The following is a 14791-nucleotide window of genomic DNA, read 5'->3' on the forward strand; positions in this document are numbered from 1 at the left end:
ACGTTCTGGGGTCCCCCAGCCTAGTGCTGCAGAGGAAGAGCGGCAGTCGTGACTCCAAACAAGCTTCTTCTCTTCTGGCCTCCCGTGGGGCAGATTCTGTGCACACCTTGACCTGTGCGATCATGCTCCTTAACACGGACCTGCATGGACAGGTAAGAGGGTGGGGAGAGGGTCCTGTGGAAGCTGAGGCAGGGGCTGCGGTGGGGGGCCTGGGAATTTCCAGGGGTAGCTGTAGGAGGTGAGTTGAGAGTCCAGGGGTGGGCGTGAGGGGAAGAGAAGACCAGAGGCCTGGGAGGGGGTCAGGGAAGGGCCCTGGGGGTGTGGGCGTGGGGAATAGGCGAGGGCTCCTGAGGGGTTGGGAGTTTATATGATTGGGGTGAGGTGTGACAGCTGCCCCTTCTCTCTGTGGCTACAGAACATTGGGAAAAGCATGAGCTGCCAAGAATTCATCACCAACCTGAACGGCCTGCGGGATGGCGGGAACTTCTCCAAGGAGCTGCTGAAGGTACGGTGGGGCTCTGGACCCAGGGCTCCCTGTCCCCAGGGGAATGCCAAGCTCTGGCCTGGCTCTGCGAAAATATCCTGGAGAGAATGTTGTTGTTGTAGCTGCTGTGGAGTCGGCCCCCGACTCAGGGTGACCCCATGCACAATGGAACAAAACACTGCCTGGTCCTGGGCCATTCCCGTGATTGGGTGAGGATTGTACTGTTGTGATCCATAAGGTTTTCATTGTCTGATTTTCGGAAGAAGATCACCAGGCCTTTCTTCCTAGTTTGTCTTAGTCTGGAAGCTCCACTGAAACTTACTCAACATCTTAACAACATTTAAGCCTCCACTGACAGATGGGTGGTGGCTGTAATGAGATGCATTGGCCTTGTTGAAGGGCTCCTGAGAGTGTGGTCCCTGGCTAGCAGCCTCAGTTACCCTGTGGAATTTGTTAGCAATGCATGTTCATGGGCTCTGCCCTGGACCTGCTGAATCAGACTCATTGGGCTGCAGGTGTTTCCTAGGCTTGCTGAAGTGTGAGCAGCACTGGCTTATTGTTTTCTGAGTGAACAAAGGGCAGAGATCCAAGTGGAGCAAGTCTAGAGCTCAGACTTGGGAGCCTGGTGTTCCTGGGTCTGAGTCCTTGTCTTGGCCACGTCTCCCTTGGCCAGCTCACATTCCTCATGGGGGCATGGCCATCTCACAATGTTGCTGATGAGGTTAAATAGTTTGCCAAGTGCTCGGCACTGTACCTGGACCACAGCATGCTCTCCATAGGCAATCACATCATTTGTTCTTTCATCTACTTAAGAAAAACAAACCAGTTTCCTTTGAATTGACACCGACTCAGGGTGCCCCCATGTGTGTCAGAGTAGAACTGCTCCACAGGGTTTTCAGTGGCTGAGTTTTTGGAAGCAGATTTCTAGGCCTTTCTTCTGAGGTGCCTCTGGATGAACTCGAACCTCCAGCCTTTCAGTTAGTAGCCAAGTGCATTAATCATTTGCAGCATCCAGGGAACATGTATCGAACAGCTACTTTGTGCCAGGCACCTTGCTAGGTACTGTGAAGGCTACAAAAACAAGCAGTATACATCAATACTCCTATATCGTTTCCGAGTTATGGCACATCATCCATCCATTCATTTATTCACTGCACATCTATTGCTGGGGTCGGTGAGCTGGTTCCTTCTCTGTCGGATCGCTCCGGGCAGGGTGGTGTGCGGGTAATTTATTTCCCTTCAAGATAACTGCAGGTATTCCCCGACTGACAACGGGGTTCTGTTCCAATGGATGACCCCATTCTAAGTCGGTTCTGACATAAGTCAAATACCTCAATTTTTTTTTTTTTTAGTTTTTGTTATTATTGCCTTTTATTACCAGTATCTTTATAAATCTGATATTTATTTATCTTTAGAGGTCGTAAACATTACATATAAACTTACAGATATATTTTAATACACTCGTACATACATAAAAAAATACACAAATCATAGAAATTTACTCCGACAATGAAGAATTGTTGGCCAACATTGGCATTTTGTCAGTTGTGGTAATAACTCCACTTGTGGAAGGTTCTGGATCATCTGGATTATCCCTGGAAATCGGGATAGCGTTTCTAGTCAGAAAATTAGTAAGAGTTGTTTGTATGGCCCCTTTCTTTTTTTCTTCATATACCTCGTGGTAACATTTCACTGCTTCCCGAATCTGCCTATTGACTTCAGCAAAGCAATCAGCATTTGGGTCCGTGTTTTCAACTGCCTGAAGCCCCTGATTTAGTTTAGAAAACTAAATCTATACAACAGTGTTTTGAACAATAAATCATAAAATTGAACATCTGTGAGTGAACATCTGAGAATGATAACATCAGCAAATTATGTACCACAACACTATATGTAGTATATGTCATAGTACTAATGATAAGATGTACCAAAAAAATCCCCGACAGTCGTAAGTGTGGTTCATCATAACAAATACGTTGTAAGAAGGGGACTACCTGTGGTTTAGGCCTCACTAAACTCCGGCAGGAACTAGGGTTGTCTTGATCATCTTTATGTCTCCAGCACTCAACACAGTGCCTGGCACATGGCAGATGCTCCATAAATAATGTATTGCATGGAGGAATAGATGGATGAGCTGCTTCCCTGGCTCAAGGCAGAAGGGCAGCTGTGTTTGGGGGTCCTGGAGGAGGCAGGCTGTAGACATGCCCTGGTTCTACCTCTGCCAAACAGAGGGGGCCTCACAGGCCCTAGGCTCACCTACCCACCTGTGTGCTTCTATTCCAGGCTCTCTACTGGTCTATCCGGAGTGAGAAGCTCGAGTGGGCTGTGTAAGTGCGGGCCCTTCCCTTCTCTTCCTGGCCCTCTTTCGGTCCAGCTGAGAGTCCTGTCTCTGGGCCTGTCTTCCCTCCACCTGCTCACCTGGGAGTTGGAGCAGTTCAGGGCCCTGGATAGTGCTCCCAGCTGAGTGGCTCGGGGCCTGGAGCAGGGCACTGGTCCAATCTCAGAGAAGGGTGGAGGAGCCCAGGTACTACCCGGAGGAGCCAGAGGTAGCAAGGGGGTAGGTATAGTTGTGAGTCAGGGAATTAATGGGTTGCCTTGGAGAGTTGACTTCTTTTGGGGGGCCCTTGGGTGTGGATCCCTAGCAAAAGAGGGGGCACGAGGCCCTGGGAGACAGTGGGCACCTCCTGATGGTCTTGTGCCCAGTCAGTCCTCCCAGCCTGATTCTTTCATGTCAGGGATGAAGAAAATGCAGCCAGACCTGAGAAGGCCAGGCCGTCTGCCCCAGCTGGCAAGATGAGCAGCCCCCTCCTCCAGCTGGCCCAGGACCCCACGGTGCCCACCTACAAGCAGGGCATCCTGGCTCGGAAGATGCATCATGATGCGGATGGCAAGAAGAGTGAGTGTCTGCTGCCCTGTGGCTGTGTGTGGGTGTGTGTGTGCCAATGGACAGGACAGGCGTGTGCACATGTCGAGGCCAGGCAGCATGCCTTCCTTCCTGAGCACGTACTGCGTGCTGAACATGGGCCAGGTACGGGAAGGAGGGAGGGAAAGCAGAGATAAAACATGTGGTTCCTCCCTGTCCTCAGAGAGCCTGTGGTTACAGCAGAAATTAGCTGAGTACACCAATGTCTGCAGTGAAAGGAGAGGGTTTGGGGGAGGGAAAGGTTTGGGTTCTGGCTTTGGGGGTGGATGTGGTGGGAAGTGATAGGGAAGGATTCTGGAAACGATGGTGTCTGAACTGAGCCTGGAAGGCTACAAGGGTGTGGATGCTCGAAGCTGGGAGAGGACGTCCCCACACAGGAAAGAGCAGACAGAGTTTGCTCAGAACATAGGGCGTCTCAACCAGAACGGTGGGGAGGTGCATTTGGGGCACAATGCGGGGTTCTGAGCTTGGGCCTCCTTCCGGAGATTTTGAGCAGGGCAGCAACATGACTGGAGTAATGTTCTAGGCAGATTAATCAGGACTCACGATATAGAGTAGATAGAATGGGGGAGTGGCAACAGGAAGGGAATTAGCAATCATCTGCGAGAAGCTACAGGGACATGAGCCAGGCCCTGGTGTTGTGGCCACAGGGAATCAGGCCTTCTGTCAAAGGAGCTTAGATTCAGGAGCAGGAATGGGTCCCCAAACAAGACCAGGGTGCCGGGCAGTAGAGAGGAGGCGGGTGCAGGGGAGGGGCAACCTAGCAGTTGGTGCCCAGAGTGGGGTACACAGGGATGGATGCATGCCCTCAGGAAACCCCTCTGGATGGGTACACAAAGGAGGAGCCAGAACGATGTCTGGGTGGAACTGTGCTTGTGGGTGGTGTGTTTGCATTTGGGGTTGCGGACATGTGTTTGGGGAAGGGTGGTCTGTATGAACATCTGCATTCGTACAAGCACGATTGCCTGTATGTGGAGAGACTGTGTACATGTGTGACTGGATGAGCTTGTGTTGGTAAGCATATGTGTGTGTAAATGTGGATGGGGTGAATCCTGGTGAGAGACTGGAGGTGGCATTGGAGGGTGGGGACTCAGGGACTATGTTTGCCCATGTGTGTGTCTGAGTGTGTGTCACTGTGTTTGAATGGGGGTGTGGCCACCCAGCTTTGTCTTCTGCTCCTGGAGCAGCACCTTGGGGGAAGCGCGGCTGGAAGATGTTCCACACCTTACTGCGAGGGATGGTGCTCTATTTCCTGAAGGTAGGAAGGGAGTGGACACCCCTAATGGGGCAGAGTGGGGAACAGGGAAGGGCCAACTGTTGGGAGGGTGGGCACTGGATAACCTCTTCTGAGCCCCTGTGCCCTACGGCAGGCAGAGGACCACTGTCCTGAGGGGGAGAGTTTGGTGGGGCAGATGGTGGACGAGCCTGTGGGAGTACACCATTCGCTGGCGACCCCTGCCACCCATTACACCAAGAAGCCACACGTCTTCCAGCTGCGTACTGCCGACTGGCGCCTCTACCTCTTCCAGGCACCGTAAGTCCCTGGGGTGGGAGATAAGCAGCAAGAGCACAGACTCTCTGTGCCCACTTAGCCTTCCTCTCCTCTGACTCCCAACTCACACCTTTGATGCCTGCTGGCTCTGGCCATGGTGGGAGCCACTGTCCTTACCAAGAATACCTTAGAATGTTGCAGCTAGAAGAGGTCATAATACCAGTTGGGTAGAGTCGATTCCAACTCATGTTGCTGTTGTTTGGTGCCATCAAGTCAGTACCAACTCATAGCAACCCTGTGTACAACAGAACTAAACACTGCCCAGTCCTGCTCCATTCTCACAATCGTTGCTATGCTTGAGTCCACTGTTGCAGCCACTCTCTCAATCCATCTCATTGAGGGTCTTCCTCTTTTTCATTGACCATCTACTTTACCAAGCATGATGTCTTTCTCCAGAGACTAGTACCTCCAGATAACATGTCCAAAGTACACAAGATGAAGTCTTACCATCCTTGCTTCTAATGAGCCTTCTGGCTGCACTTCTTCTAAAACAGGTTTGTTCATTCTTCTGGCAGTCCATGGTATATTCAATATTTTTCACCAACAGAGGCATCAGTTCTTCAGTCTTCCTTATTCACTGTCCAGCTTTCACATGCGTATGAGGCAATTGAAAATACCATGGCTTGGGTCAGGTGCACCTTAGTCCTCAAAGTGATGACTTTGCCTTTTAACACTTGAAGAGGTCTTTTGCAGCAGATTTGCCATCTTTTGATTTCTTGACTGCTGCTTCCATGGGCGTTGATTGTGGATCCAAGGAAAATGAAATCCTTGACACCTCCAGTATTTTCTCCATTTATCATGATGTTGCTTACTGGTCCAGTTGTGAGGATTTTTGTTTTCTTTATGTTGAGGCGTAATCCATACTGATGGCTGTAGTCTTTGATCTTCGTCAGTAAGTGGTTCAAGTCCTCTTTGCTTTCAGCAAGCAAGGTTGTGTCATCTGCGTATCACAGGTTGTTAAGAGTCTTCTTCCAATCCTGATGCCCCATTCTTCATATAGTCCAGCGTCTCAGATTATTTGCTCAGCATACAGATTGAATAAGTATAGTGAAAAACAGCCCTGACACACACCTTTCCTGATTTTAAACCATGCAGTATCCCCTTGTTCTGTTCAAACGACTACCTCTTGGTCTATGTACAAGTTCCTCATGAGCACAATTAAGTGTTCTGGAATTCCCATTCTTCGCAATGTTATGCATAATTTGCTATGATCCACACAGTTGAATGCCTTTGCATAGTCAATAAAATACAGGTAAACATCTTTCTGATATTCTCTGCCTTCAGCCAAGATTCATCTTACATTAGCAATGATATCCCTCACTCCACATTCTCTTCTGAATCTGGCTTGAATTTCTGGGAGCTCCCTGTCGATGTACTGCTGCAATGGTTTTTGAATGATCTTCAGCAAAATTTTACTTGCATGTGATATTAATGATATTGTTGAATAATCTCCACATTCTGTTAGGTCACCTTTCTTTGCAGTAGGCACAAATATGGGTCTCTTACAGTCAGTTGACCAGGTACCTGTCTTCCAAATTTCTTGGCATAGACGATTGAGCACTTCCAGTGTTGCATCTGTTTGTTGAAACATCTCAGTGGGTATTCTGTCAATTCCTGGAACCTTGTTTTTCGTCAGTGCCTTCAGGGCAGCTTGGTTTCTCATACAAAAATGTATACATACATTGCTATGTGACTCTGATTGCTCTCCGTATACTGTGACAACACACTTCTTTCCACCCCTGATTTCCCGTATCCATTCAGCCAGCTCCTGACCCTCTCTGCCTTGTCATCTCACCTCCGGACAGGAGCTTCAGGGCAGCTTGGACTTCTTCCTTCAATACAATCGGTTCTAGATCATTTGCTACCTCCTGAAATGGTTGAATGTGGACCAGTTCTTTTTTTGTACAGTGACTTTGTGTATTCCTTTATCTTCTTTCGATGCTTCCTGAGTTGTTCAATATTCTGCCCATAGAATCCTTCAGTATTGCAGCTCGAGGCTTGAATTTTTTCTTCAGTTCTTTCAGGTTGAGAATGCCGAGCGTGTTCTTCCCTTTTGGTTTTCTAACTCCATGTCTTTGCACATGTCATTACAATATTTTACTTTGTCTTCTCAAGCCATGCTTTGAAATCTTCTGTTCAGCTCTTTTACTTCATCATTTCTTCCATTCTCTTTAGCTATTCTATGTTCAAGGGCAAGTTTCAGAGTCTCTTCTGACATCCATTTTAGTTTTTTCTTTCTTTCCTTTTTAATGACCTGTTGCTTTCTTCGTGTATGATGTCCTTGATGTCATCGCACAACTTGTCTAGTCTTCGGTTATTAGTGTTCAGTGCATCAAATCTGTTCTTGAGATGGTCTTCAATTTCAGGTGAGATGTACTCAAGGCCGTATTTTGGTTCTCGTGGTCTTGTTTTAATTTTCTTCAGCTTCAACTTGAACTTGTATATGAGCAATTGATGGACTGTTCCACAGTCAGCGCCTGGCCTTGTTTTGACTGATGATATCAAGCTTCTCCATCATCTCTTTCCATAGATGTAGTCGATTTGATTCCTGCGTATTCTATCTGGTGAGGTCCACGTGTGTATTCGCCGTTTATGTTGTTGAAAAAAGGTGTTTCCAATGACTAGGTTGTTGGTCTTGCAGAATTCTATCATGAAATTTTTGGCATCGTTTCTGTCACCAAGGCCATATTTTCCAACTACTGATCCTTCTTTGTTTCAAACTTTCACATTCCAATCACCAGTAGTTATCAATGCATCTTGATTGCATGTTTGATCAATTTCAGATTGCAGAAGTTGGTTAAACTATTTAATTTCTTCAACTTTAGCATTAGTGGTTGGTGCTTAAATTTGAATAATAGTCGTATTAACTGGTCTTCCTTGTTGTTGTTTGCCATCAAGGTGATTCTGACTCAAAGCGACTCTATAGGACAGAGTAGAACTGCCCCATAGGGTTTCCAAGGAGCAGCTGGTGGATTCGAACTGCTGACCTTTTGGTTAGCAGCCTGAGCTCTTAACCACTTCACCACCAGGGCTCTGGTCTTCCTTGTCACTGACAGCATTGTACTTCGGGATAGATCTTGAAATATTCTCTTTGATGATGAATGTGATGCTGTTCCTCTTCAGTTTGTCATTCCTGGAATGGTAGACCATATGATTGTCTGATTCAGAATGGCCAATACCAGTCCATTTCAGCTCATTAATGCCTAGGATATCCATTTTTATGTGTTCCATTTCATTTTTGATGACTTCCAGTTTTCCTAGATTCATACTTTGTACATTCCACGTTCCAATTACTGATGGATGTCTGCAGCGGTTTCTTCTCATTTTGAGTCATGCCACATCAGCAAATGAAGGTCCCGAAAACTTTACTCCATCCATGTCATTAAGGTCAACTCTACTTTGAGGAGGCAGCTCTTCCCCAGTCGTATTCTGAGTGCCTTCCAACCTGAGGGGCTCATCTTCCAGCATTATATCAGACAATGTTCCGCTGCTATTCATAAGGCTTTCACTGGTCAGTTTTTTCAGAAGTAAATCGCCAGGTCCTTCATCCCAGTCTGTCTTAGTCTGGAAGCTCCACTGAAACTTGTCCACCTGCTGGCATTTGAAATACCAGTGGCATAGCTTCCAGCATCACAGCAACACACAAGCCACCACATTACAGCAAACTGACAGATGAGTGGTAGACTGACTGACTCATGGCAACCCCATATGTGTCGGAGTAGAGCTGTGCTCTATAGGGTTTTCAGTGGCTGGTTTTTCAGAAAGAGATCCCCAGGTCTTTCTTCTGAGGTGCCTCTGGGTGGACTCGAACCTTCAGGTTTGTGGTTAGCTGCTGAGCTTGTTAGCCATTTGCACCACCTGGGGACTCCTTGAAGAGGTTGTAGGGATGGCACATATGAAGCATGCATGCCCCTGCTCCTCTCCTCTGCCCTTGGCAGACGTTGCCAATGGACCAAAGTGTTGCTTTTAAGCCCAGATTACGCCTCACCATTCTGAATAGAGGAAGTCACTAATAATGGATCGTTTTGGGCACTTAATGTAAAGTGTGTTGCCTTCCTGCATATTCCTCATTGACATGTGAAAGAAACCCCCTGAGGTCAACCACCGTGCTAGTGGCAGAGCTTCTGGCTTTTTGAGGTTCTGAGTTGGCCTGTGACCTGAGGGTCTGGATGGCTCTGCAGATCACAGGAGGTTGGGGGTGGAGGTGGGGCAGGTGACAGGACCGACTCTGTGGCCCTGGGCACCAAAGATCTCCTCTGCTGCAGCACTGCCAAGGAGATGAGTTCCTGGATCGTGCGCATCAACCTGGCCGCCGCCACGCACTCGGCGCCACCCTTCCCCGCCGCTGTGGGCTCCCAGCGCCGATTCGTGCGGCCCATCCTCCCGATGGGCCCGGCCCAGAGCTCCCTGGTACGACCGTCGGGAAGGGGCTGGAGGGCGAGGCGGGGGGTGGGGGTGGGGATTTCCACACCGGGGCCAGAGGATGGGCGGGGTTGGGGTGGGCGAGGGAGGTGTGCACACCTGGGCTTGGGATGGGCAGGGCGAGGAAATAAAGGGGAGGTGGTTTGCACACCTGGGCCGGGGAACCCGCAAGGCAAGGGCGGCTGCCGTGCCACACAGGCCCTTGGCACAGCTGCCCCCACCGCCTCCCGCTCCCCAGGAAGAGCAGCATCGATCCCATGAGAGCTGCCTGGACGCTGCCTCCGATGACCTGCTGGATCTGCAGAGAAGCTTACCCGAGCGGCGGGGCCGCAGCCGCGACCTAGAGGAGTACCGCTTACGGAAGGAGTACCTGGAGTACGAGGTGGGCGCCTGAGTCTCGCCCCTCACCAGGGCCTCTGCCTGGCCCTGCGGCCCTGAGCCGCCTCCCTGCCTCTCGGCTGGACCCTCTCCCGTCCTCTCGTGGCTGCGCCCGTCCTTGCAGCCTTCACTCCCCTTAGCACGACGCGCAGGGCGGGTAGAGGTGCTTCACACGGGCCTGGGTGAGCTGTCTGCATAAATGCTTGTGCACACACGCGCACACGTGTGCAGGCGCATGCATAAATGTGTGTTCGTGTGCAGGCAACCCCTTTACATTTTGTCCTGGAGGCCTAAAGCAGCTATTTGGAAACAGAGGGGACAAGTTATCTTTATCATTATTTTTCTCTTAAGAGTTTATTTAACTTTTTACTCATCCTAAATTGAAAGACAAAAATTGTGTTTTATCTGACTATTCCCCCTTATGTCGTTACATTCTAAATAATAGAACAACCACATTCTAAATTCTAATAATAAGTAGTATAGACACGCTGGAGCCCTGGGTGCTTAAGCACTGCTTGGCTATTAACTGAAAGGCTGGTGAACCTACTGGCTGTGCTGTGAGAGAAGGACCTGGGGACCTGCTCCTGTAGAGATGACAGCCTACGACACCCCATGGGGCAGTTCTACTCTGTCACAGAGGTGGTTAGGAGTCAAAAGCCGACACAATGGCATCCAGCAACAACCTAGGCACACTCCATGGACTATCTTACTTAATTATCTCACAACATGGCTAGGTACTATTATCCTCATTTTACAGAGGAGAAAACTGAGGCACAGAGAGGTTACAAAACTTGTCCAAGATCACCCAGCGGGGAGAGGAGCCAGGAACTGAACACACACAGGCTCAGCCACTACACTCTTGCGTGCCTGATAAATTGACACGCTACTCCAATTATGTATGTGCCTCCTTTATGCTCTTAACTAAGGAATGGCCATCTTATGATCTTGGCATCTCTGTGATAGGTGCCAGCAGGTTTTATTCCCTCCCCTTCTAGAAACACGCCTGAATTCTGTTTTGGCTTCATGTCAGCGTGCATTCAGCGACTCTGTGACTGAGTGCTCGCTTCAGGGGTCCTGGGCATCCTCTGGGCTGGGTGTGGCCTGTTGGGCAGGAAGGGTTGGTGAAGTGCAGTGTGAGGACAGAGGGGATCAGAGGCAGAGACCAGGGAAGGGGCTGTCAGCATCGATTCCTGTCTCCGCCCACTGGGCCTCATGTGGCCCCTCTCCCTCCCTTTCCTGGCCTGTCTTAAAGCTCCTTGCCTATTCCTTGGGGTTTTTGGTTGAATACATGATTGTGAGCACACCACTTCCCAGAGGCCTTGAGGTGTGGCCAAAGGGACCTGGATCTGCCCTCAGAATTCCAGCCTTTCCCTGCCACTGACCAGCTGTGACCCTCCCTACACCTTATCTTCCTTCTTCATAAAACCGAGACAGTGGTTCATGCCCCAGCCAACCTCACAGGGCTGTGATGAGTATCCAGTAGGGTGGAGGGTGGGAAAGCACTTTGCAAATCGGGTACTGAAGCCAAAGGCTGCCCGGATGCCTTAGGAGTGTTAAACAGATGAGGCAAGTTAGCATTGCCTGCTGCAGATGCTAATTAGTAAATGTTTTTCAGACTGGAGCCCTGGTGACTCAGTGGCTAAGCATTCAGCTGCTAACCAAAAGGCTGGCAGTTTGAATCCACCAGCCACTCAATGGAAACTCTGTGGGGCCAGTTCTGCTCTCTCCTATAGGGTTGCTATGAATTGGAATCAACGTGACAGCAGTGGGTTTGGTTTTGGTTTATTCAGACTCAGTTAGGGTTCAGTACAGCTGAGAGCTCCTTATGTCTAGTGCTGCATAGGTCGTAGGTATAGTGGGCTACACATCTTTTAGTTTCTTGGAGATAGAGCACGTTATAGAGATGTGAGTTACAGCACGACAAGGTGTGCTGATTAGACAGGGCTGAGCTGACCTCTGTTATGATACTATACAGATAACTACAGTGTTATAATAGGTTGCCATTGTGCTCCGCAAAGTCTGGTTGTTCAAGCCCCTCCAGAGACACAAGCTGTTGTCCAGCGCTCTGCAGAGGGCTTTATCACCGTAGCTTCATACAGATGTGAGCTGACCCTCACGATTCAGCTGCCTCCCTGCCTAGAGACAGGTGCGTGCTAAGGAGGTGGGCCTGTGTGTTGCAGAAAACCCGCTATGAGACGTACGTGCAGCTGCTGGTGGCCCGTCTACACTGCCCCACTGAGGACTTGGACCCGTGGGAGGAGCAGCTGGGGAGGGAAGCTGGAGGCACCCGGGAGCCCAAGCCCAGCCTGAAGAAGTCCCACTCAAGCCCATCCCTGCACCAGGACGAGGCCCCCACCACAGCCAAGGTGAAGCGTAACATCTCAGAGCGCAGAACCTACCGAAAGATCATCCCCAAGCGGAACCGCAATCAGCTGTGAAGCCAGCACTGCAGCTAGCACCACCTCTCAGATACTGGCCCTTGCTCTGGGGTAGACTTGAGGTGTAACTTGGAGGGGCCCTATTTCAATGAGCTCATGAGAAGGGATACGGTACCTGTCCCTTCCCACCTAGAAGGGAACCCGTGTCCTCAGATTCCCTGTGGAAGGACAACCCTTCGTTTTCCTGTGGTCCTCATTCCTTCACTCACTGGCGCTTTCCCAAAACTGCTGGACCCTTTCCCCCATGGAGCCCTTCAGCTGCCCCAGGCCCTGGCCACTCCTGAGGGAGTTGAGGACTTGGCTCCACTTCCCGAGGTCTTCTTATCTCACCCGCCAGCTTCCCTTCCTTAGGCACGATCCAGAGCTGTCCATTTCCCAGGCCTGGTGAGGAGCTCAGCCCTTGTTTGGGAATCAGAGCACAAGTGGGTCCCTGGGCTTCTGGGAGATCACAGTGGCAGCAGAGGCCTCTGGGAAGTCAAACTAGGAGAGCAGCAGCCCTGAGGATGGTCTTGCCTCAGGAATGAGGTGCCCTGCTAGGGGAGGCCCAGGAGAGAGGACTCACAGTAGACACCAACCAGCCTGTCTTGCTAGAGCCTGCCCACCAAGAGGGCAGCCTTGTGGGCAGGGGCAAGGGCTTCAGCAAGCTCCAGGGCTCTGGGAGGCTGACTCTGGGGCCCCATGTGTCTTTGTCTTCTTCGGCTCCTTTTCCACCACAATCATCTATGAACCCAAGCAGATGCGAGAGGCCCTGGCCTTACGCGCCCAATTGCTGATCAACAGAGCAGAGCCGAGGGCTGCCTGTGAGTGAGGGCTGGAAGGGGTGGGGAGCTTCCAGAGCTCTGTGGAGAGCCCTGGGGCCCTGGGAACAAGGGGCCTTTGTTTCCTCAGAGCAGGGAAAGAGGTTCTCCAGGTTCATACCCCTTGGGAGGGTGGTAGAAGTGGTAACATTTGGTGGTGGTGGTGGTGGTGGGGTCCTCCCAGGCTGGAGCCACAGCTGAGATTTGTGAGGGAGGGATGGGGGGTTGGAGACCTGGGAGGCCAGGCGAGGCCCAGGTCAGGCTTGGGATACCCCTGTGGTTCAGCAGGTCTGAGAAAACCCCTCCATGCCCCCTTGCCACACCCCACATCCCTAAAAGCCCCACTCCCGTGGGCACTAGGCTCCCTTCTGGCCAGCTCATACCACCCCTAGCCAGCTCACAGGGGGCTTAGCTGCCCTCCCCCGAGAAATCCCAGGGCACTGCCCTCTGGCTGTCTCCCAGCTGGGCCTGTTCTCTGGGGGAGGTTCCGGAGACTCAAGGACTGGAGCCTCTGCTGTGGGAAGGAGGCTGGGCTGGAGGGAGTGGCCGCCATTGTCTCTGTTCAGCCAAGTGTGCGGCCGGGCTGTCCGCCAAGAGGGGGCCTCTCTGCTGCCCACTGGCTGCCTGCTGGCTGACGCCCTGCCTCTCCAGCCTTCCTGCTGGCCAGCCTCTTCCTTTCTGATGCTTGTTAGCCAGTCCCTCAGCTGGGGACTGGCCCTTGGGGCCATGCAGGGACTCTGGCTGAGCCATGCACCCAACGAGTGCACAATAAATACAGGCCGACAAAGGAAGAGGTGTGTGCAAGAGTGTGAGGAGGGAGGGCCGGGCAGTACTGGGTGGTCAGGTCCATCTGGAGTGTGGTGGGCTGCTTCCCTTTTTGTCCCCGTGTACGTATGGGTGTCCACGTGTGCACAGTCGTGTGTGCGTGTGCTGCAGGACTCACACATTCATAGCTGGAGGGGACATCAGCATCCTTTATGCATCACTCGCTCATTCATTCGCTCATTTCACAGATATACACAGCACTTTTGATAAACCAGCACTGGGGGACTCCAAAATGAATTGGGAGATGGCAGTCTTGCCCACTGGCTCCCAGCTGTCAGTCTAGAGATGCACTTTACCATGCTGGGGAAGCAGACTGCAAAGACATTCCCGCACCATACCCAGGATTCTCATTCAGTAGGTCTGGGTCAGGGAGAGAGATCTATTTTTAAAGTTCCTGGCGTAACTGATGTGTAGTGGGAGTAAGAGTCACGGCAGTGTCCAGTTGTCTCATCTTATTGAGGTGAAAACTTAGCATAAGACCGGTGTGGTTTGGCCAGGACTGATGCTGAGCAGATGAATGGTCTTGAGTAGGTGACTCAACCTCACTGAACCTGTATCCTTATTTCTAAAACCAGAATAAAAGGTAGAGGTTTGCCTGCGTGCGTGCGTGCGTGCGTGTGTGTGAGATACTTTGATACTTCAATGCCCTTTTGTCGTGTAAAGCGGGCACCTCCCTTTTGCCTGGGCACATAAAGCCTTCAGAGCCAGGGTGATGGTGGATGCCTGGCCTCACCGATCAATGTTGCCCAGGGCCCTTGCTCCTTTGTCTGGAGGGGCTTCCAAGGTGGAGACTGGGTTGCTGAGCTGCAGTTATGACATATGGCCACTCGGGGGCAGCATTGCATCTTCCTAGCTGCCAGCAGCCCAGGTCTCCAGCTGCAGAGCTGCGCTCATTGGAAGGATAGGAACTTAGTCTTCGTGCCCCTGTGTCATCAACAGAACCAGGACCTTCACTCCCCAAGCCCACAGTGG

At 51.0% G+C, this 14791-nt stretch overlaps 1 protein-coding gene across 3 annotated transcripts in view; it reads left to right on the top strand.

Annotated features, from left to right (window-relative positions):
- The window catches only part of PSD4 (pleckstrin and Sec7 domain containing 4), a 29320-nt gene extending 15535 nt beyond the window's left edge, over nt 1-13785 (top strand). For all 3 annotated transcript variants that reach the window (XM_023742817.1, XM_023742818.1, XM_023742819.1), the window contains 9 exons: nt 94-152; nt 416-505; nt 2768-2811; nt 3220-3380; nt 4595-4665; nt 4778-4941; nt 9225-9369; nt 9620-9763; nt 11940-13785. In XM_023742817.1, coding sequence (XP_023598585.1) covers nt 94-152; nt 416-505; nt 2768-2811; nt 3220-3380; nt 4595-4665; nt 4778-4941; nt 9225-9369; nt 9620-9763; nt 11940-12197 — 1136 coding nt within the window. In that variant the 3' untranslated portion in view covers nt 12198-13785. The remainder of the gene's footprint in view (nt 1-93; nt 153-415; nt 506-2767; nt 2812-3219; nt 3381-4594; nt 4666-4777; nt 4942-9224; nt 9370-9619; nt 9764-11939) is intronic.
- The last annotated feature ends 1006 nt before the right edge of the window (nt 13786-14791 follow it).

This window comes from Trichechus manatus, unplaced genomic scaffold, assembly GCF_000243295.1.
Source record: "Trichechus manatus latirostris isolate Lorelei unplaced genomic scaffold, TriManLat1.0 scaffold00219, whole genome shotgun sequence".
Lineage (NCBI taxonomy): Eukaryota > Metazoa > Chordata > Mammalia > Sirenia > Trichechidae > Trichechus > Trichechus manatus.